Source organism: Ornithorhynchus anatinus, chromosome 5, assembly GCF_004115215.2.
Source record: "Ornithorhynchus anatinus isolate Pmale09 chromosome 5, mOrnAna1.pri.v4, whole genome shotgun sequence".
In the NCBI taxonomy this organism is placed as follows: Eukaryota; Metazoa; Chordata; class Mammalia; order Monotremata; family Ornithorhynchidae; genus Ornithorhynchus; species Ornithorhynchus anatinus.
In genome coordinates this window covers 29,833,371-29,858,045 of record NC_041732.1, presented here as the reverse complement: position 1 = coordinate 29,858,045, position 24,675 = coordinate 29,833,371, and the positions used below count along the sequence as shown (strand labels likewise).

General features: G+C 42.0%; 1 protein-coding gene across 1 annotated transcript in view; it reads left to right on the top strand.

The window, feature by feature from the left end:
- Positions 1–24,675, top strand: part of ADAMTS17 (ADAM metallopeptidase with thrombospondin type 1 motif 17) — a 368,163-nt gene that overhangs the window by 321,984 nt on the left and 21,504 nt on the right. Inside the window, exons 20-21 of the mRNA XM_029066734.2 lie at positions 10,004–10,208; positions 19,563–19,715. Coding sequence (XP_028922567.1) covers positions 10,004–10,208; positions 19,563–19,715 — 358 coding nt within the window. The remainder of the gene's footprint in view (positions 1–10,003; positions 10,209–19,562; positions 19,716–24,675) is intronic.

The window sequence follows — 24,675 nt, the reverse complement described above, 5'->3', positions numbered from 1 at the left end:
ACAATGCTCTGCACACGGTAAGTGCTCAATAAATACAATTGAATTAATGAAAGCGGGGGAATAGGTGAAGGGAGCAGATCACAAGATGAGGAGTTTTTGATTGTTGTGGAGGGAATTGTAAAGCCACTGGAGGTTTTTGAGGAGAAGGGAGATGACTGATGAGTGGCCTTTCAAGGAGATGATCCAAGCAGTAACATGTACCATAGCCTGGAGAGTAGGGAGACCAGTAAGGAGACTGACACAGTAAGGCAGAGACAGTGAAAGCAGAGTTTTAACCGAGTGGTAGCTGTTCAAGTGGAGAGGAAGAGGCAGATCCGGGAAATGTTTTGCAGGAAAAACCAGCGAGATTTGGCAGTAGATTAAATGTGAGAGCCAAAAGACAGCAAGGAGGTGAGGATAACACCATGCTTGGAGGCCTCTGAGACAGAGAAGTTGGTGATGTTACCCATGGAGATGGGAAAGATAGCAGTGGCTTTAGGAGGGAAAATCACTAGTGCATACTCTCGGCTTATTGGGAACCAGTATGGCATAGTGAATAAAGCACAACCCTGGGAGTCAGGAGGTCATGAGTTCTAATCCAGACTCAACCACTTGTCTCCTTTGGGATGTTGGGCAAGTCACTTCACTTCTCTGGGCCTCAGTCCCTTCATCTGTTAAATGGGGATTGAGATTGTGAGGCCCAGATGGGACAGTGACAGTGTCCAACCCGACTTATTTGTATCCACTCCAGCGCTTAGTACAGTGCCTGGCACATAGTAAATGCTTAACAAATGCCAAAATTATTATTATTATTATTATTAACTGCTTAAAATTCAGTTTCTAGTAAATGGTAATTTGTTGCAGTACATTCCCTGACAATGTCATGGGTCACTGAACACTGTTGCCAAGAACTTTCATTTGACCCAAGCTTTCAAAGCAAGCATTCCCACACGCCCCGTTGCTATATAGCCAATCCTTCCATTACATTCTATCCAAATTGCTCTGTTAAGGCATCATGTTCCATTTGAAATGCCTGTATGACTAGTTCTTCTGAGACGCAAGGATTGAGTTCCTGATGGAAATTTCACATTAAGGAAATTTTCTGCCATCAAACTCACCTGTTCCTATACCGCACACAAGCGCACAAGCAGTTTCTTCTATAATGCGAAGCACAAAGTCCAAACGGGCTTGTGCTGTCAGAAGAATAATCCCTAATCGTGTTCAAGCCAAAATGCATATTGAAAACACACGTTATGGAAGAACTGAGTGTATGTGGAATCAGAAAAAGTGCCTGTTTGGCCCTATTGGCTTCTTCTCTTCAGTTGATTTGGGGCTGTATAGTTTCATCATTTTAGATTTCTCACAGGATTTGTACTTGTGAATTTTTCTCTACCCCTGATACGGTAAACTCCTTAAGGGCAGGAACCGTGTTTTTTACTATAACTTCTCCAGTGGAGAGAACAGTGTTCTTAATTGATGGTGACAAAGATAATCTAGAAATAGAAACAGAAAAACTTCCCCTTGGAACAAGATTATTTTCAGATATGAGATTGAGGCAGAAAAGAGGCCGAATTAGCAGGTGTACCTTAAAAAACAGAAGAGAGATGGGTGGCTTATGGCAAGCAAAGCCATAAAGTAGCCTCTGAAGTAAAGAGGCAGAACTGCCTACAGCATCCAGTACTGGGAAAATAGCCCTTACCCCCAATCTTTAAAAATTGTTAAAAAACATCTGTGTACTTTGAGTATGTTGACTATAACTATTGGTTTCATTATTTTATGTTATGCCACCTCAGAAGCCAAACTCCTAGAGGGCAGGGTTTGTTGTACATAGGTTTGGTAGAGCTCTGGGCAGCAGAACATTTAGAAGACAGCATATTAATCTTTTTCATAGAATCATAGCACTGGAATGAACTTGGAAGTAAGCCAGGACTTTGGGATTCACCAACTTCAGCCAGAAAAACTGGCCAGCTGGGTCTCAAGGGTGGTTACCTCACTTTTGAGGATGGGGAGATTGCACATATATTCACAAGCAGTATGGCCTAGTGGAAAAAGCACAGGTCTGGAAGTCAGAGGACCTGGATTCTAATCCAGCTCTGCTACTTGCCTGCTGTGTGACCTTGGGCAGGTCATTTGACAGATGTGCTTCTATTTCCTCATCTGTAAAATGAGGATAAAATAACTTCTCTCTCTCTTTCTTATTTTGTGAGCCGAATGAGGTTCAGAGACTGCCTGATTTGATTGCATTATACCTATCCCACACTTACCACAGTGTTGGACACACAATAGGTACTTTACAACTACCATAATGATAATAATATAATTTTAGTACTGTTATGCTGTCACACATATGTGCTTGTTCCTTGTAGCCATCAGAGCATCTGACCAGGCACAAATGCACAGTACACGTAGCTGCACAGCTCAGCCCAGCTCAAGGAAGCATGAAAATAATGTGTTGGAATCATGAAGTCATGCCCTCTCCAATTATCTTGTGCTCTACCTAGAGAGGCAGTCTAGTCCATCCATCTGCCCTCAGATAGGATTGGACCTAAAACATTATGGAAATAATACATTGTGGTATTCATTAAGCACTTACATGTGCCAAACATTGCATTAAAGCACTGGGGCAAATAAAAGATCATCAGGTCTGACACCGTCCCTGTCCCACAGGGATGCCACAGTCTAAGTAGGAAGGAGAACAGGAATTAAATCCCCATTTACAGATGAGAGAAACAAGGCACAGAGAAGTTAAGTGACTTGCCCAAAGTCCCATAGCAAGCAAATGGCAGAGTTAGGATTAAAACCCAGCTCCTCTGACTCCCAGGACTGTGCTCTTTCCAGTAGACTATGCTGCTTCTCAAATAGCTCCCCAAAACATTCCAGTGTTCCTCAATTCATTCCAGAATCATATAAACTTAAAGTCAGGCCTGCACATGCAGAAAAACTAGTTGAAATCGGGTGAAAAAAACCCTGCATTTTGAATGTTTCTACCAAATCTGTTATATTGTACTCTCTCCCAAGCTCTTAATACAGAGAGAAGCAGCATGGTGTAGTGGATGGAGCATGGGTCTGGGAGTCAGAAGGTCTTGGGTTCTAGTCCTGGCTCTGCCACTTCTCTGCTGTGTGACCTTGGGCAAGTCACTTTACTTATCTGGGCCTCAGTTCCCTCATTTGTAAAATGGGGATTAAGACTGAGAACCCCATGTGGGATAGGGACTGTGTCCAGCCCGATTTGCTTGTATCCACCCAGTGCTTAGTACAGTGCCTGGCACATAGTAAGTGCTTAACAAATACCATTATTATCATTATTATTATTATTATTAATACAGTACTGGCCACCCAGTAAGTGCTCAATAAATATGAATGATTTATAATTTAGCATCAGTCATCTAGATATCCCAGTGAACATATGGTTAGCTGAAATATTAAGATAATTCAGGACAAAGTGTATTTTTGGCCCAGGCTTTCAGAATAATATGTGATTGTAAACCTGCATCACTCTCAGTAGTCCTTTATCACCTGAAATGCAATGCTGTGCACACAGCATGGCCTAGTAGGTAGATCATGGATCTGAGAGTCAGAAGGACCTGGGTTCTAATTCCAGCTCCACCACTTGTCTGCTGTGTGACCTTGGGCAAGTCACTTCACTTCTCTGGGCCTCAGTTCCCTCATCTGTAAAATGGGGATTAAGACTGTGAGCCCTATGTGGGACAGAGACTGTGTACAATCTGATTAGCTTGTATCTACCCCAGCACTTATAACAGTGCTTGACATGTAGTATTTAACAAATACTATTATCATTGTTATAAATCAATAAATACTATCGATTGATTGATAAAATCCATGGTACTGTAGTTCAAGCCTATTTCTTCCTGTTCTTTCATCAGTGAAGTCAATATTTTCTAAATAATAGCCCTTCATCTACTTTAAGACAGTTAAGTCTTTAATTCATTCAATAGTATTTATTGAGCTCTTACTATGTGCAGTGCACTGTACTAAGCGCTTGGAATGTACAAGTCGGCAACAGACAGAGACAGTCCCTGCCCTTTGACAGGCTTACAGTCTAATCAGGGGAGACAGGCAGACAAGAACAATGGCAATAAATAGAGTCAAGGGGAAGAACATCTCATCAAAAAAAAAAAGTCTTCTTGCACCTTTATCTTCACTATTGTTTGTTTTTACAAATTTTAATGTAACTTTACATTCACTGTTTTCAATGGAAGATTTTAGTAATATCAAGTGAAAAAAACCTCTTCTACAGGCCCAATAATCAGGTTTTTAGCTGTCTTTGAAACTCTCCTCTGAACTCTAAGTTCCTTTTGAGTTATGGAATCTAGAACTGAACATAGTTACGTAGTTAAGGGTGGGATCATTGCTTCATTCAGTGTTTGATTCTACCCTCCCAGTTCTAGTTGTGAATCCCATGAATGTCCTTTTGAATTCACTTTGGTTCACACAACAACAACAAAAAAAAAGAAGGCGACTTTGGGGAAATAATTTTTCCAAAGCATTTTGGGGGTCTGCATTGAAGAGTGTGGTAAAATACTTATTCCTCACAGCTGCTAATGCTTACCATTAAACATGCATTAGTTTCACTAGTGTCTACCCAGAAGTACCTATTTTTTTTCCAGAAATCCACTTGGAAAATGGCAAAACTAGAAAGCAAAGCAGTGTTTTCTATGAGTTTTTACCTCAAATCTTGAGAGTCCCATTTAATTCAGATTTATAATCAGCTCTATATTCAGATGAAATATTTTAACAATAACAAGAGTTCACCAAAGTTTGCACTGAAATCTCTAGCATGTGTTTAATGAAGTTTTGGCAAAAGAAGAAAGATATTCTTTATTTCTTAGCCCAGCAGCAAGAACTGACCGTTCTTATCTGCAGCATCTTGTTTTCTGCTAATTAAGTTGCATCTTAAAGAAGAAACATGACTCTGGGTGGTTGTTTACTTGAAAAAATAATTTATGATCTAAGGATTTTTGTAGTCTTAGTGGAGAAAGGATAACATTTTTCAGGGAAGTGTGCAAAATTTTCTGATCTATTATCAATCTCTCCAACCTAGTATTCTAAACTACTTTTCTAGACTGTTAGTACCAGATGAAGAGGTGATTTTCAGGATCCAAGCCTGAAAGTTGTGATTTCTTCAACAGACCTAGCTTTCAGTCTCTCAAAATCAAAGCAGGCTATTCTCACAGTTGGTTATCCTTTCAGAGAGCAGAAATTCCAGCTTGTGTGATCCAGCTCATATTCACAAGCAGCCTATTAGCCAGTTAGATGCCCGGGACCAAGTTCAGATTTTCATTTCCTCTTTAAAAAAAAAAATTGGTTTGGGGCATAATATTGTCTTAAGGGAAAATGGACTTAGGAAGTCATGCACTTTTTTTATATAAATAAATGATGAGTTGAAACGATGTGCTTTGGTGCTATTGTAAAATTTCGTACTTCAGAAATAAGGTTATTTGAGCCCTTATTGAACTGTGTGATGTTGAGTTTTCTTTTCAAACATCTGTTCAATAAAAGCCAAAATGTATCTTTAGAGACTATAAATGCCATGTGTTAGAGTTGGGCAGGGATTCTCCTTATAATTGTATTCCTAGATCCTAGAACAATTAGGAGGACTGAGTCTCTCCTTTGAAAAACAAAAAGGAAAGGAAAGAAAAAATTTTCAGTGCTGGCCCCCCATCCTTCATGTCATTTGAGAGGAAGAAGAAGGTTAGTGACCTAGCTTTGAGATCTGGACTGGCTTACCCCCAAATGTTCTGATCATATCCTGCCATTAATACAGAAATTTGTATTGTGGACTTGCAGATTCCAGAAGAAAGGCATCAATGTCCACAATAAAAGCACCATGGAAAGTGCACAGGCTTGGAAGTCAGAAAACCTGGGTTCTACCCCTTATTCTGCCACTTGCCTGCTGCGTGACCTTTGGCAAGTCATTTAACTTCTCTGTGCCAGTTTCCTCATCTGTAAAATAGGGATTCAGTTCCTATTTAGCTTGTGATCGCCATGTGGGACAGGGACTGTCCAACCTGATTATCTGCTCTCTATCCCAGTGCTTGGAATATAATAAATGCATAGAAATATCATTTAAAGAAATTTGCCATGTTTTGAAGGACATTTGGGCCGAATGCAAAATGAAGTTGCAGTACAGGAGAGACAATTGCCCTGCAGTTGAACAAAACCTCAATTTGGACAGAATCATTTGAGGACTAAACTGCTTTTCTAGTGTACTTTGCCCAGTTAAAAGTCAAGGTGTGAAACTCCCTCACTGCAGCCTTTTTTCACTTGGAGCTTGTACTGAGGATCTAAAAGCAAGTATGGTATTTAACACCAAAGGAACATGAAGCTCTTCTGAGAATTTGATAAGGTGCTGGAGTTTGTTTGCAAATTGTTTCCATACTCAGACTATAATGATGTGTTTGCCAAATGACCCCCAACTTAGAGTCTAAAGTATTTCCAGGCAGCACAAGGATGGGCACTTAAAAAAAAATGCTCTCGTGGCAGAAAATGAATGACGAGATGGCCCCTTGTCCTGCCTCTCATATCCAAATCAGTTGTCATTACTCTCTCTGCACCAGCCTCCTCAATGCTTTCTCCCTGAGAAAGGAATGGAAAAAAGAGATTATTCCATCTCCTTGGGAGTGTTGAAAATCAGAATGTCTCTTTGGTCTCTGAGCACCTGTGGTCCATCCAGGGGAAGTACTCTTTGACCTTTGAGTTTAGCCAAAAAATAGTCTTATCTTTGAATTTTTTCCATTAGTTTTCAGTACCTTTGTTTTCCTCCTTTTCCAGCAGCCAAGATCACTGGGAGGCTACATTACCGTCATTCTATGACTTACACTTCCGCCCCTTCCTAACTCTTGCCTCCACTCTGTCTTCATCTCAGTAAATGAATCAAATACAGGTCTTTCCAGTTGTCCTTTTACAGATACCTACTTAAACCAGCCCTGTTAGTTTCTGTAGTAATTGCTTTCATTCTTTGTATCCCTGCATTATATCATATATATATAGCCATTCAGAAATAAACAATATACAAGCACACCAAGGAATTGTCCAGAAATGCTTTACTTCTGCAGCCACAGATCTAAATGTTTCATCCCCTTCTGGTGGACTTGGTTTGGGTTGGCTTTTTCAGTAGTTCTCTTACCTGTGTCTCTGGAGAAGCATTACTTGGTAAATCAAGTCATATTGGAGTTGGGCCAGTTTGTTAAATAACTCAAATTATGTTTTAACTGGTTAGGGCTTGTGAAAACCAATAGTGCATTGTGCTGTGCCCCTGATTTCCAAGGATCTGTGTTTCAGATTTGCTCTGAAATTTTCTCAGCATAAAGTTGCTTTGTAAGAAATAGCTTGCCTTGAAAAGACCATTTTTCTTAGGAATGACAAGTTGTAGTTCACTGAAACCCAAGGGATTTCAATGGAGCTTAAATCTCAGCCCATTCAAGGATTGAATAGAAGCTAAATTTGATAACGTACGATTTTCCCCAACCTCAGTTATCTTGTTTCTTTTCTCTACTGCTGCATTGAATATGGCAGTGTGATCTTTTATACTGGTAAACAAACTTAATAAAGGCATTTTGGAAATTTTGACCCAGTAAGGTAACATTCTAAGGGTTTTAATCTGTATTTAAGAGGAATGAGGTAGTTGGGGCTAGAATTGTATAGATGAGGGTAAAGAGGACATATTTTGGTATTTAGAAAAGGCATTCCTTTCAGTCACTAAAAGACTGATTGATTATAAGATGATTCCTGTATTGTTATAAAGCCGAACAGAAAACTAATCTGTACAGTGGATGTCTAGGTGGTTATGGGATCTGTGTTTTGTCTCGATGTGGGCAGGGAACATGTCTACCAACTCTGCTATATTGTAGAGAAGCAGCGTGGCTCAGTGGAAAGAGCATAGGCTTGTGAGTCAGAGGATGTGGTTTCTAATACCAACTCCACCACTTGTCTGCTGTGTGACCTTGGGCAAGCCATTTAACTTCTCTTGCCTCAGTTACCTCATCTGTAAAATGGGGATTGAACTGTGAGCCTCACGTGGGACAACCTGATTACCTTGTATCTACCCCAGTGCTTAGAAGAGTGCTTGGCACATAATAAGCACTTAACAAAAACCATAATTATTATTACTCTCCCAAGCACTTAAAACAGTGCTCTGTGCACAGTAAATGCTCAATAAATATGATTGATTGATTGATTGACCAGTCTTTGTGAATGGCTGTATTTCAAGTGCTTGCGTGAAGCATATGCATTTCTCCACGGGGCCTCAGCATTACAATATTCCATTGCCCAAAGAAAGAGAGGGCAAAAATGCCCTGCCAGAATTGATCACTAATCCAACAGCACAGGGAACCAGGGTGGGAGATGGAGGAGTTGGTAATAACTAGAGTTAGCACACAGTCAGAAATTGCACACATTTCAAATATCATCCACATGGACCAGTCTCCAGAATTTACTTCAGCATTGCACGTCAGTCCTTCTTATTAGAATATGAGGGTTTTTTTAATGGAATTTAAGTACTTACTATGTGCCAGGGACTCTTCTAAGCACGGGGTTGGTATAAGCTAATCAGGTTGGACACTGTCCCTGTCCCATATGGGGCCCCCAATTTTATCCCTGTTTTACAGATGAGGGAACTGAGGCACAGAGAAGTGAAGTGACTTGCCCAAGGTCACAAAGCAGACAAGTGGTGGATCTGGGATTAGAACACAGGTCCTTCTAACTCTATCCCTTGTCCTACTTCTATTCACTAGACCATGCTGCCTCTCATTAAGCTCTGCTTGGGGTCTTAAGCACTACTTTGGCAATTCCCTCCCCTTGAAGAACATAAACTAAGCACATATTGGTGATCTGGGTATTTGCAAATGTGTATTTGTTCCACTCGAGTGAGAAAATCTGAGTGAATGTTCACATGTCTTCATTCCAACCTACTTGTTTGCAAGCCCCATAATGTATAAGGTCCAGACATCTAGGTTCCAACACTACCCATAGAATCCAAGAGAGGAAATCCCTCTTCACTGTTCCAGGAGGCTGTTTTAGTAGAGTATTGGCAGAGATTAACCACACCGGTACGCCCGGCCATAAAAAGGTTTAACATGTATCTACAAATGGTTTTGACTATGTCACCGATTCCTTTATGAGATTATGGCCAAGGGTGATGAGAGAAATTATAAGGAAGTTTCAATGGTCCCCTACTGGAAGGGAATGGATGACAGGAAGCAGTTTCCATTATGTCAGAATTTTTAAAGCAACTTAGCCCATAATGCTTCACAGGTCAATAAGACTTAGAAGTATAGGGACCTGCTGAGTAAGCACTTATTGTGCAATATAAAGCTGCCTTGGGAGCAAACGTAACTCATCCAAGAGTTTAAATTAAAAAATCATTTTATTGAGAATAGAATTCATGAAACCTGCTCACTTGAACCACAAGTGTTTCTGCATCTCTTCTTACCCGTCCCTTTTCCAACATTTTTAGCCTCTCAATCGTCCAGGGAAGGAATGTGGGTTAGAGCGGGGGACTTTTGAGCCTGTCCTTGGCTCTGTCCCCAAAGCACTATGTGATTGGAAAATCCATGTCTTCTCTCAACACTTCCATTTTTCCAACTGTAAGTTGAGGTAATAATGCCTTCCTGTCTCTCCAAGAGCACACAAAGACTTGTTTTTGTCAAGTGAAGCTTTGCACACAAACCACATTTCCCCACATCCCTCATGCCCTTCTCTTTCCCTCTTTCCAGCTAAGCGTTCCTCCCGCCCCCACCAGTGGCTACACACACATATCCACACAGACTCACACAATCTTTCGGCAGTGGATGTATCTTAAGGACATGATCAGTTAGGCTTCACCAGGGCCCATGTGGACCTGATTAATATCATCGCTACCAAGAGTAGGCTCCATGTCAAATTCCTAGAATTGTTCCTATAGTAATGAGGGCCTAAGGGTTCTGCCAAGTTTTTTTCCAAATGTTCAGTCTTGTGAGTGGCCTCTCCTCGAATCTCTCACATTGTTTGTCTTTTTTGGGTCCAGGTGGGTAGCAGGGCAGTGGAGCCCCTGCTCAGCAACCTGTGAAAAGGGTGTCCAGCACCGGGAAGTTACTTGCGTTTATCAGTTGCAGAATGGCACCTATGTTAACACCAGAGACCTCTACTGCCTGAGTCCTAAACCAACACCAGTGCAGAGCTGTGAAGGTCGTGATTGCCTTTCGATCTGGGAGGCATCTGAGTGGTCAAAGGTAGGTATTCGGGTTTTGTTTACTAAAATAATGGATATGTATCCATTGATCAGTGGTATTGTTTTTCAGTGGTATTTGTTAAGCTCTATGTGCCAGGCACTGTACTAAGCTCTGGGGTGGGTATATGATATTCATGTTGAACAGTGTTCCTGTCCCACAGAGGGCTCACATTAATCCCCATTTTAAAATTGAAGTAACTAAACCATAGAGAAGTTGACTTGCCCAAGGTCACACAGCAGACAGGAAATAGAGCTAGAATTAGAAAGCAGGTCCTCAGATTCTCGGGCCTGTGCTCTTTCCACTAGGCCATGTTGCTTCTTATTTACTGATTGATCGCTTGCTAGGTGTGCAGAGCACTGAACTAAATGCTTGGGAGAGTACAATAGCTTTAGGAAACATGCTCTCTGCTCTCAAAGAGTTTACATATAGCAGGGAAGACTAATAAATAATAATAATAATGGTATTTGTTAAGTGCTTTCAATGTGCTAGTCTCTGTACTAAGCTCTGAAGTAGATCCACATCCTACTTCTGGTCTGGAATGCCCTCCCTCCTCATATAAAACAGATAACTGCTCTTCCCAACTTCAAAGCCTTACTGAAGGCACATCTCCTCCACGAGGCCTTCTCTGACTAAGCCCTCCTCTCTCCTTTCACTCCCTTCTGAGTCACCTTACCTTTCTCCTGTCAATCATCCTCCCTCCCATCCCCACAGCACATATGTATATAACTACAATTTATTTATAGATGTATATTAATACATAGTCATAACAATAATAATGGTATTTATTTGTTACTTTGTGCCACGCATTGTAGATACAGATAAGGACACCTGTCTCCATCCCACAGAGGGCTCACATCTAAGTAAAAAGAACAATATTGAATCCCCATTTTTACAGATGAGGAAACTGAGGCATGGAGAAGTTAAGTGCCTTGTTGAAGGTAACAGAGTAGGCAAGTGGCAGAGCCAAGAATATAAGTCAGATCCTCTGACTCCCAGACCCATGCTCTTTTCACTGAACAACAAAGCTTCTCTTGGAAGAGATGTCCCAAAGGCAGGAGGAAATGGAGGATTACAGATTAGGAGAGAGGTCCATACTGGAGAGGTAGATTTGGAAGTCATGGGTGTAGAGATGGTAGTTGAAGTCATGGGAAGAAACGAGTTCTCCTAGGGTGTGGATATAGATTGAGAATAGAAGGGGATCCAAAAGTGAGCATTGAGGAAGCCCCAAAGTTAGGAGATAGGAGACAGAGGTGGAGCCAGAGAAAGAGACCAAAGAGGGAGGGAGCCTTCAGAGTGATAGGAGGAGAACCAGGAGAGAAAAGCATCAGAGAAATCAAGGTTAGATAGTTTTTCCAGAAGGGATAGGCCACAGAGTCATAGGCTGCTGAGTGGTCTAGGAGAAGTAGGACTGTGTAGAATCTGTTGAAATAGGCTCCTCAAGAGAGAGAGAGAGCAAGAGCAAGAGAGCAGTTTCAGTGCAGTGAACTGTGTGCAGTGGAAGGAATAGAAGTCAGATTGCAGGGAGTCAAGGAAAAAATTGGAGGAGAGGAAGAGAGAGGAAGTGAAGGCAGCAGGTCTATACAACTCATCCAGGGATTTTGGAAAAGAATGGTCAGAGTGGGGATTGGGCAATAACGGAAGGATGCAGTGGATCAAGAGAGGGTTTTTTTCTAGGACAGGAAATACATTTGAATGTAGAAGAGAAAGGGCTATTGAGTGAGTAATTGAAGATTTTAATCAGGGAGGATAGAAGGGAAGGGGTTAGTGAAGGGGACAGAGGGGCAGGTGAAGGTGATAGGGAAGTTGTGTGGCCTAGGGAAAAGAGCACAGGACTGGGAGCCAAAGGATCTAGTTCTAATCCCAGCTCTGCCACTTGTCCACTGTATGACTTTGGCCAAGTCACATAACTTCTCTGTACCTCAGTTTCCTCATCTGTAAAATTGGGTTTAATGCCTGCCTCCTTTTGAATTTTGTCTATTTTATCCATCAGTCATATGTATTGAGCACTTACTGTGTGCAGAGAACTGAAATAAACTCTTGGGAGAATACAATATTAGAGTTGGTAGACACATTCCCTTCCTACAGCAAGTTTACAGTCTACAAGGAGAGACAGGCTTTAAAATAAATTACAGATAGGACAAGTGGCAGACTATAAAGGATATATTCATAAATGTTGTGGGGATGGGGTATCAGAGTGTATAAGGATACACACTCAGGAACATAGACAATACAGAGGGGAAGGCGAATAAGGGGTTAGTAAGGGAAGGCCTCTTAGAGGAGATGTGATTTTTGGACGGATTTTTAGATGGGGAGAATGGTAGTCTGTCAGATATGAATCGGCAGGGGAGTTCCAGGCCAGAGGGAGGATCTGGGCAAGAGGTTGGTGGAGGGATGGACAAGACCATGGTACAGAGAGTTGGTTGATGTTAGAGGAGTGAAGTGTGCAGACTGGATTGTTGTCAGAGATCAGAGAGGTAAGGCAGGAGGGGGAGAGCAGATTGAGTGCCTTAAAGCAGATAGTGAGGAGTTTTGGGGTTCTCATAGCTTGTCTGGAGAATGGGTCTTCCTGAATAGATCCACCCTTTCCTCTCCACCCAAACAGCTATCTTACTGGTACAGGCTCTCATAATATCCCGGCTGGATTATTGTGTCAGCCTTCTCTCTGATCTCCCTTCCTCCTGTATCTCCCCACTCCAGTCTATTCTTCATTCCGCTGCCCGGCTCATCTTCCTGCAGAAACGCTCTGGGCATGTCACTCCCCTTCTTAAAAACCTCCAGTGGTTGCCTATCAACCTCCACATGAAACAAAAACTTCTCACTCTAGACTTCGAGGCTGTCCTTCACCTTGCCCCCTCCTACCTCTCCCCCCCTTCTCTCTTTCTACTGCCTACCCCATAGGCTCTGCTCCTCTGCCGCCCACCTCCTCACCACCCCCCATTCTCACCTATCCCGCCATCGACCCCTGGGCCACGTCCTCCCGCTGTCCTGGAATGCCCTTCCTCCTTACCTCTGCCAAACTAACTCTCTTCCCCTCTTCAAAGCCCTACTGAGAGCTCACCTCCTCCAAGAGGCCTTCCCAGACTGAGCTTCCCCTTTTCCCTCTGGTCCATCTGCTGCCTCTCTGCCCCCGCCATTCACTTCCCCTCAGCTAAGCTCCCTTTCCCCCCCTTTTCCTCTGCTCCTCCCCCTCTCCCTTCCCCTCTCCTCAGCACTGTGCTCATCTGCTTATTTGTATATATTTTTATTACCCTATGTATTTTGTTAATGAGATGTGCAACCCCTTGATTCTATTTATTGCTATTGTTTTTGCCTGTCTGTCTCCCCCGATTAGACTATAACCCCGTCAATGGGCAGGGATTGTCTCTATCTGTTGCCGAATTGTACATTCCAAGTGCTTAGTACAATGCTCTGCACATAGTAAGCGCTCAGTAAATACTAATGAATGAATGTTCTCCATCCTCCCTAGACTGTGAGACCCATGTAGGGCAGGAACTGTGTCCAACCAGATTACAGTGTATCTGCTTACCCCAGAACTTAGTACAGTGTTAGATAAATAGAAAGCACTTAAAAAATCATAGAATTATTATTATTTTTAGATGTCAAAAGGAAGTGAGAGATCTCTTGAGATACCACGGAGAGAGGGGGAAAGAGGAGGAAGGGATTGGAGAGGACCAAGGGATATTTTAGGGAGACCACACCATATGGTTTCAATTTTATCCACTAAGTACATGGCCAGGCCATCTGGAGCAAGAGATGGAGGGACAACAGATAGGGGGTTTGTGAGACAGAGAGTTAAACATCTGAAATAATTGGTGAGGGCTGTGAGCATGTGAATCAATAAGAGTGAAAAAGTAGCAGGTGAGGATGAATTTTAGATGGACGAGGTCGGCCTGGCATCTGGATCTCTGCAGTTCACGCACAAGAGTAGAGGAAGCATCCTTTGGAGGCAATCCAGGGGAGTGGATTGTTGGTATGAGATCGACAGAGGGACAGGAGTGCAAGGAAGTTGAGTTCAGTGGCGAGAATAGAGTTGACAGCATGCATTTATACATCTAGAGAAGGGTGGTTGAGTAAGGAAACTTAATGGGCATGATAGCTTGAGATAATTAGAGGTGCTCAAGAGTTCGGAGATCTATGTGAAAGGACAAATTTTTTTGGGAGGGGATGTGTGGGAGAGAAGGCAGAACAGGAGGTTGTGGGATTTCAATTGATGAGATTAGAAATGGTACAGTGATTCGAGGTAATGAGGAGAGTCCTGAGAGGCCAGGGGAGGACATTAAGTAATATTTCCAGCAGAAGAGAGTGGTCCACCATGTTGAAGGCAGCTTAGAGGTCAAGGAGGATTAGAATAGAGTAGAGGCCTTTGGATTTGGCAAGAAGGAAGTCATTGGTTACCTTAGGACAGTTTCCATGGAATGGAGGGAGCAGAGGCCAGTTTGGAGGGGGTCAAATAGAGAATTGGAAGAAAGAAAGTGGAGGTAGCAGCTGTAGACAAATTGCTGAAGGGGTTTGGAGATGAATGGTATGGGGGGAGCCATGGGGTCACAGAAGGATTTTTTTTTAAGATAAGTGATATATGGGTTGTGAAAAACTTAGGCTACTTTTCCAGTCCTCTTTTCCCCAAAAATATTCATTTCACCTTTTGACACTCCCACTCCACTTCTAAAATGTTGGACAAAATGAAATGCAGGGTCTCATTTCCCTAACTGTAATTTATGTCTATGTCTGTCGCCCCCGCTAGACTGTGTGCTCCTAGTGGGCAAGGATCGTGTCTACCAATTCTGTTGTATGGCACTCTCCCAAGCACTTAGTGCCATGCTCTGAACACAGTAAGTGCTCATCAATAAATAGCATTGATTGATTGCAAGTTCAAACATCATTTAGGAAGTCGCTTTTTACCTCCCATGCTAATCAAGGTAGACTAGCCTGCAGATAGAAGGCTAAAAATATTTTCACTATCCCAGTTCCTTAGAAATAATGCACCTGGTGGAACATGGCATTGGCCTGGCACACAGTAGTGGAACAGTGGGTCGTGAAATCTAAATTTGTCCACAGCCAAACTCCTTTTAAGTCAGTTCCAGCTTTCTGGTCCTGGGTGTATGAGCCTATGTTACCTGACACAACCAAAATAAGAGACTATGGGAGGAAAGGAGGTTTGTGAAACAGGGAATTAAAAATCTAAACAGCTGGCACAGGCAATAGGCATGGGAGTCAACAGGAATAGAGAATTATTGTTGCTGGGTGAAGGAGAGGCAGAGTTAAGTCAGGTGAGGGAAAGTTGGAGATGGATGAGGCTGCCCTGATGTCTAGACTTCCACCAGCACTGCTCTGCAGAAAGTGGGCACTCAAAAAACCATCAATTAGGTGGTTTCCTTTCATTATCATCACAAACAATTTATATTGTGTCCTCAGATCAGTCAAGTATTTGAAATTAGAAAATGGTTTGCTTCTTGCTTTTGCTATGCATAGGGTCTTTTGAAATCACAGTGGAGAATAAAAATTCAAGCTGGATATTAGGAAAATATATGCATTTCTTTCTGTTTTTCTTCCAACATATTTGAGTTCTGGTATAATCATTTCAAATTCCAGAAAGCAGCTTTAGAAGGTTTTTTATTTATGTTCTGTGGCCCAATTTTTATTTTTATCAGCTGAGTTTAGGAAGGGCAATTTTGCAATCGGACAAGCCTAGCTATAAATATGCCCATAAACATACTGGAAAAAGAATCAACTGAGCCTTAAGCTTAAAATTTGAAGATGCATTCTTAAAGTGCCATTTTATATTTGCTCATGACATCTTCAAACCTGCCTATTAGTGATTTTTGATGTTTTTCTTTCAAAAACAACAGCAAAAAATAGTTAAATAGAATACAAACTTAAGTCCTCCATCTATAGACCTCTTATGAAAGTTACATCTAAGGCAATCTTTAGTGTGGAAAATATTTTTAAGTTCCCTTTTTATTGCCAAACACCTAGAATTACTTTGGATACAAAAGCACTTGGCCTGTTTTTAATGAAAGAAAGAACAGAGAAGAACATGCAATAGGTGAATCCATCCTGACTACCCATGAACTGAATTAAATGCACAAAATAAAAATGCTCCTTCATAAGGCTTCCTAGTTACAGATCTTGCAATGCAGGTAACTCCCCAAACCTATGCAGAATGGTTTTATTTTAGGACAAGGAGTGAGGTGGAATTCAAAATCCAGATGAAACACCAGGATAAATATAGGCTGCAAAAATCAATGAATCAACCATATCTATTGAGAGCCTGCTATGTGTAGAGCACTGTACTAAGTGCTTGGGAGAATACAGTATAACAGACTTACTAGACATGTTCCCGGCTCACATGACACTAAACCTTCAGTAATACCTGCTCCTGCTCAAGTATGGTATTTCACTAAACACGGGAGTTTTGAGGAAGTCCCATAAAATTTCAGACAAGTAATGGACTACAGATATTTTCCAAAATTTGAATTTCCTACAGTTCAAGAAAACCAATACTCCACTCTTGATTCCTTTTGAATGATTTAGATGAGTCTAAAACACAAAAATAGAAATCATCATAGTGGCATGTCTAAGGTTGTATAACATGAAAGGGCCCTACCTGTAATTTCTTGGAATTCTCAGAAAATGGAAGAATCCTTGTCACCCTCTGTGATAATACCCAGCCCCTGGTCAGCATAGCATAAAAGAAACATGGATCATGGTCCTGGGAGGTTCTTTGTAACAACGATAAGGACTTTGGTTAGGTGTTCAGTGTTCAAATGAAGTTAATCCAATGGAAGGTTTCCATATTTACCAAGAAACATCCTTGTGACACATTTAAAAGTACTTCTACTTGCTTGCCCTGCTCTCACTTTGTCATTTTTTGAGAGAGCTAAACTGCCTGTTTGAAGGTCATACAGGAGTCACCCCAACATTATTTAGTATCACTGATAAATAAGGAGGTCAATCTGATACATGGAACACATTAGAGAAGCAGCGTGGTATAGTGGAAAGAGCATGGGCTTGGGAGTCATAGGAAGTGGGTTCTAATCCTGGCTCTCCCACTTGTCAGCTGTGTGACTTCGGGCAAGTCACTTAACCTCTTGGTGCCTGAGTTACCTCATCTGTAAAATTGGGATTAAGACTGTCAGCCCCACATGGGACAACCTGATTACATTGCATCTACCCCTGTGCTTAGAACAGTGCATAGCACATAGTAAACTCTTAAATACTAACATTATTATTATCGCCCCATCACCATTTTTGATTAATAACTCCAGGTCTCTAACAGTAATTTCATGAAAACATCCGTCTAGCCCTCTGAATTGCAGAAGATTACTAAATGGGAAGACCATGTTCATTGTAACGTGGCCGGTGAGATTTTCATCACAAGAAAAATTCCGGCACAACAATATTACAGTTAGGGAGATAGAGTGTGAAATAGGTATGCATTCATTTCTACCAGAACTGTTTTCACCATAAATTTTTGATAGAACATAATGCCTGAATTACAGAGCATTCTTCCAACAACACTCATCTGTGTGAATGCAGTGCATCATCGTGTTGGAAGACATGATCATATGTATTTGAGAAGCAGCATGGCTTAGTGGGAAGAGCCCGGGCTTGGGAGTCAGAGGTCGTGGGTTCTAATCCCAGATCCCCCACTTGTCTGTTCTGTAACTTTGAGCAAATCACTTAACTTCTCTGTGTTTCAGGTCCCTCATCTGTAAAATGGGGATTAAGACTGTGAGCCCCACGTGGGACCACCAGGTTACTAGTATGTACCGCAGCACTTAGAACAGTGATTGGCACATAGTAAGCACTTAACAAATACCATCATTATTATTATTAGTGCAGTGTCTGTGGATACTATGACACAATATTTCCTTAATATAGGGTCAAGCAAAAGCAGTCTAGAGGAGTATACAGATATTAAAGTTAATAAATAAATTGAGGGTATGTTTGTAAGTGCTGGGGCTGGAGGGTGCTTAATGGTTACAGATCTGAAGGCATAGGCAACACAGAGAGAGAGGGAGCAAGAGAAATGAGGGTTTAGTGATGGAAGGGGTCTTGCTTTGAAGGAGGGGAGAGTGGTATTCTGCCATATAGGAAGGGGGAGGGAGTTCCAGGCCAAGGCTCTTTATGGGCAGGGAATGTGTCTTTTATATTGTTGTGTTGTATTCTCCCAAGCACTTAGTACAGTGTCCTGCACACAGTAAGTGTTCAATAGATACAGTCGATTGAGTGGTAAAAAGAAAGTACTTGAACTAGGTGTTAGTGGCAATATAGACCAGATTGAGATAAATGAGTACATTGGGGTTAGAAGTTTACAGTTTGGGTTATTGTAGGAAATCAGCAATGTAAGGAAGGTGGAAGGGGACAAGCTGATTAAGTGCTTTGAAACCAATGGTAAGGAGTTTCTGTTTGATGTGGAGGTGGGTGGGCAAACACTGGAGGTGGGGAAATCTAGACCTTCCCACCCCTAGTCGCCCCCCACTTCTGGACTGTAAACCTGGTGTGGGCAGGGATTGTCTTTCTTTATTGCTGAATTGTACTTTCCAAGCGATTAGTATAGTGCTTTGCATACAGTAAGCTCTCAATAAATATGATTGAATGAATGAATTAAATTGTTTTTTAAGAAAAGTGATCCATGCAGCAGAGTGAAGTATAAAATGAAGGGGAAAGAGACAGAGCACACAGCAAGGGGATTAATGCAGTAGCCAGGACAGGATATGATAGGTGCTTGGTTCAGCATGGTATCAGTTTGGATGGAGAGGAAAGGGTGAACTTTAGAGATGTGAAGGGAAACAGGATTTGAATATGAATATGAGAGATGAGTGGAAGGTAATCAATCAGTCATATTTATTGAGTGCTTATTGTATACAAAACACTGTACTAAGGGATCGATAGTGCCAAGGTTATGGGTTTGTGAGACAGGGAGGGTAGTGATGTTGCCTACAGTAATGAGAAATAGAGGGGAAGGACAGGATTTGGGTGGAAAGATGAGGCATCCTATTGCTCTCAAGGTTACCAAGGCAGGCTCTCCTCTCAGCACACTTTCTGTAAATATTGATTTGTCCTTAAGGGTAAGACTTCCCCCTATCGCTCTCTGGCATTAGGTGCCTATCCTTCAGCCATTTCATTGTTATCAATCCCTTCAATAATAAGAGCTGGGCTGCAGCAGTCATGAAGACTGGATGAGCGGGTCAGCAGGACCAGATAAAGGGTCTGGAGGGACCTAGGATAATGAGAATGAAGAGGAGAAAGAATAGAAGCCACTGGTTCCTCCACACATTGAATTACTGGGTCCCATATAATGAAGAGTCACTGGGTAGACAAATCAGGAGACCGATTCACGGTGCCTTTCAGTGTTCCGCAGACTGTGGCAAGGGGACTCAGAAGCGCACGGTGACTTGCACCAACTCCCAAGGGAAATGTGATGCAGCTACAAGACCAAGGGAAGAAGATGCATGTGAAGACTACACAGGCTGCTACGAGTGGAAAACGGGAGACTGGTCAAAGGTAATCGATGTCTTTTGTGCAATTTGATCCTTCCCTTACAGCCTAGAGACTCTGAGGTCAAGAACCTCCCACTTTTATGGGCCCCTAAATCCGAGAAGTGGTTACAACCTACCCAGTGAAATGCCTTTCTTTCCAAACTTAGCACCTGCTGTTGACCTCCAAGACCCTGACTGCTGTACTGCTTTCCATATGTCCCACACAGAGAAGTTCCTACCAACGTCATTTGAGTCTCTACGGAAGAATTTCATTGCTTTACGTGAATTAGAAAGGAAATTTAATACAGCTCAAAACTCAGAGCTAGATAGTTAAGGGTGCCAATTTGGCCATCCTATGTATAACGTTGGCTTCAACCCACGGCACATCCAGAGGTGGGCTCGGATTACCAGGCCATCACTAGAGCCTCATAAATATGTGTGAAAATTGGCCGAGCTAGACACGTAAGAAGATCTACAGTACAAACATATCAAACCCATTAAGTGCTGGATCACATCAGATTTGTGGCAAAGAGATGGAAAGGGTTGGGTAGGCAGATAGGAGAAGCATAGTGGATAGAGCTCGGGCCTGGGAGTGAGAAGGATCTAAACTCTAATCACAGTTCTACCACTTGTCTGGAGTATGATCTGGGGCAAGTCCCTTCACTTCTCTCTGCCTTAGTTTACCTCATCTGACTCTGTGAAGTCCATGTGTCACCTAGACCGTATCCAACCCGATTATCTTATATCTACTTGGTACAGACCCTGGCACATAGTAAGCACTTAACAAATACCATTAAAAAGGGCTATGGCAGTATCAATCAGGAAGAGATTTAGAAGCAGTGTGGCCCATTGGAAAGTGCATGGATCTGGAGTCAGGGAAACCTGTGTTCTAATTGTCGCCTCTGTCCCTTACCTACTATGTGATCTTGGACAAGCACCTAACTTTTCTGGGCCACCATTTCCTCAATGTAAAAATGGGGATAGGATATCCATCCTCCTCCCTGCTTAGTCTGTGAGCCCCATGTGGAATGGGGACTGATTTCTATTTGCTAGTTTATCTCTCCCCTTGCTTAGTAAAGTGCTTGGCACATGGAAAGCTCTTGACAAATGCAATTATTTTTATCTCTGAAGGTTTGGGGCAATGGCCAGTTCTAAAAGAGACCAGGATCCAGTCCCATTGGGGGAGTTTTCTGTGTCACACACTCAATAAAGCTTTTTTTCCTTGGTCATTCCTACCAATATCCCTAGGATGCTTAAACACAGGACAGAGGAAAGGAAAGATTCCAAGGAAAACTGGACAAAATGTTTACCCTGAAATGAAAAGTCACAGAATAGGATTGGATTGTATGTATTTGCATTTCTTGCTTATATGCCCCCTTATCTTTCCATTTGGTAAATGGAAAGAGCTATAGTAAATGATATAACAGTAGAAAAATGGAGAGTGAAAACAACATTTGAGATGAGATTCATTTATAAGTGGATTCAAATCCTCTAGAACTGACAAGTTAGTACATTTGAGTGTGGAACCTCATGAGGCCAATCTTTGGTTTGCTCCATTTGAGCCCTGTTGAAAGCCAGAAGGTAGGAGCAGGAAAAAAATTGTCTAAACTTTTAAAATGTGGGAAAAAAATTTCCACTGAGCATCATCAGATCCTGTTTCATATAGCTTTCGTAAAATACACAATTCCTACTGAATATCATGCAGTTACATTAACATTCCCATTTTGTTTACCAATGGATCATTATAACTTAGACTGTGAGCCTCTTGTGGGAGGGACAGAGACTATATACAACCTAATTGCCTTGTACACACATAATAAGTGCTTAATAAATACCACAATTATTATTGTGTCTGAGAAAATAAGTCCCAGCACATTGGAAAGAAAGTCAGCCAGCAAAGTTTTCCCCAATAATGCAAGGTGACATATAATTTAAATAAACCTTAATGAAGGGCCATGATATGCTATCTCTCTTTGCTGCAAACACCTCATTTTCAGTCTCCTCTTAAGGGAAACATTCTTTCTGAATCATTAGTAATTCCAACCATCTGATATGAAAGCATGATGTTTACTTAAAAACATAGCATCCATCAAAGATATTTACACTGTTGGTTTCATAGTTGTGTAATAGGCTGAAATTTTCCAGGGTTACCCTCTTCCAGTTTCATTTTATCTTATCGGTGGTGCTATACTAGATTTAAACAAATAAGAGGGGGAAAATTGGCCTAGTGCTCAAGAATGCCCTGTCTGCTACAAAAGAGCAACTGCTTTCCAAGCTCTAAGCCTGACCATTGTTGTTATTGATCAAAATCCAGTGAAACTGAGGTATTTGGCCCCCAGATTGCTTATCTTTTAAGGTTTTCATCAGTAAAGAAAATAATTGTAAATATATCCCCTCAGGTAGCAAACATATGGAAAGCCCATGGTGTTGATGAAAGAAAACACATTAAGGGTCTAGTGCAAGAACCAAGTGTGTATTTATCTACAGCCAAGAATTTCTATCACAGAATTCGGAGTACTGACCATTATATTATTACTAAGTAGTCACATACAGCCCAAGTGAGTCAACCAAAACAAATTACCTTGCATATTAGCAGGTGAAATAACATTTTTAAAACCTTAAAAATTCCAGAGTATGACTCTGAATAAGACTGTCTTTCTGAAAGGAATGAAAAGGAAGTTTTCTAATCACTGACATTCAGGGAGCTATCTGATGAGATTGAGATTAAACCAACAGGCTTTATCCAGGGAAAGCTCATGTACTTACTGTGACGCCAATGAATATGAAAATGAAAAAACATTCCTGTTTAAGCTAATGGAGAGGAGGGTATCTCTAATTATTGCTCCTGGGAGAACTGGACTAAATCAATTTTATTCATTGAGCACTTACTCTGTGCAAAGCACTATACTAAGCACTTGGGAGAGTACAATATAACTATGACAGAGCTGGTAGACACATTCCCCGCCCACAACAAGCTGACAGTCTAGAGGGGAGACAGATGTTAATATAAGTACATAAATTACAGATATGTACATAAGTGCTGTGGGGCTGAAGGAAGGGTAAATAAAGGGAGCAAATAAGGGCAATGCAGAAGGGAGTGGGAGAAGATAAATGAGGACTTAAAGATGGCCTCTTGGAGGAGATGTGCCTACAGTAAGGCTTTCAAGGTAGAGTGATTATCAGATAATGAAGGAGGGCATTCCAAGACAGAATAGACATGGGCAAAAGATCAGAGGAGAGATAGCCGAGATTGAGATACGGTGAGTAAATTGGTATTAGAGTAGCAAAGTATTCTGGCTGGGTTGTAGTAGGAGAGCAGTGAGGTTAGGTGGGGGGGGGGGGGGGAAGGTGATTGCTTTAAATCCAAAATTAAGAAGTTTCTGTTTGATGTGGAGGTGGATGGGCAACCACTGGAGGTTCTTGAGGAGTGGGGAAACATGGACTGAACATTTTTGTAGAAAAATGATCCAGCAGCAGAATGAAGTATGGACTGGAGTGGGGAGAGATAGGAGGCTGGGAGGTCAGCAAGGAGGCTAATACAGTAATCAAGGTGAGCTAGGGTAAATACTTGGATTAACTGTAGGCAGTTTAGATGAAGAGGAAAGGGGGAATTTCAGCGATGTTGTGAAGGTTAAAACAAGGTTCAGTGACAGATTGAATATGTTGAATGAGAAAGATGAATCAACGATAACTCCATGGCTGCAAGCTTGTGAGACAGGAAAGATGGTGGTGCTGTCTAAAGTGATGGGAAAAAAGGGGAAGGGAAGGGTTTTGGGTGGGATGATAAGGAGTATTGTTTCGGACATGTTAAGTTTGAGGTGTCAGTGGGACATCCAAATAGAGATGTCTTGAAGGCAGGAGGAAATATGAGACTTCAGAGAGGGAAAGAGATCAGGGGTGGAGATGTAGATTTGAGAATCAGCGACATAGAAATGGTAGTTGAAGCCTTGGGGCAAATGAGTTCTCCAAGGGAGTGGGTGTAGATGGAAAATAGGGACTTTAGGGACTTCCACAATTAGGACGTGGGAGGCAGAGGAGGAGCCCGGAAAAGACCCTGAGAAGAGACTGAAACTGAAAAAAGAGGCCAGAGAGATAGGAAAAGAACCAGGACAGGACAGTGTCAATGAAGTCTCCCTTTCTCGAAGCAACTAGGTCCATCTCAAAGGAAAAGATGGTGCCACCTCCTAACCTAGGCCATTTTACACGTACTCCACTCCCAAGATCCACCAGTATTCCCTGGATGTCTTCTCTAGTTGTCAGGGTGAGAGCAAGAACAAGGCAACACAGAACTAGGTTGAATGGTGACAATAATCACTGCTAGTGTTTCTAGCTCAAATGGATGGGAGCTGTTGTAATAATAATAATAATGTTGGTATTTGTGAAGGGCTTACTATGTGCCAAGCACTGTTCTAAGCGCTGGGGTAGAAACAAGGTAATCAGGTTGTCCCACATGGGGCTCACAGTCTTCATCCCCGTTTTACAGATGAGGTCACTGAGGCCCAGAGAAGTGAAATGACTTGCCCAAGGTCACACAGCTGACAAGAGGTGAAGCCGGGATTAGAACTCACGATCTCTGACTCCCAAGCCCGGACTCTTTCCACTGAGGCACTCTGCTTGTAGCATGAATTAACTTTATGTTCTACAGGAGATAGGCATTCAACACTATTGAGTATTCATTTGAGAAGTCACTGGACTTCTCTGTGCCTCTCTTTTCTCAACTGTTAAATGGGGGTTCAGTTGTACTCCCTCCTGATTGTGCAAGAAGCAGCGTGGCTCAGTGGAAAGAGCACGGGCTATGGAGTCAGAGGTCATGGGTTCGAATCCCGGCTCGGCCACTTGTCAGCTGTGTGACTTTGGGCAAGTCACTTAACTTCTCGGTGCCTCAGTTACCTCATCTGTAAAATGGGGATTAAGACTGCGAGCCCCACGTGGGACAACCTGATTCCCTTGTGTCTACCCCAGCGCTTAGAACAGTGCTCGGCACA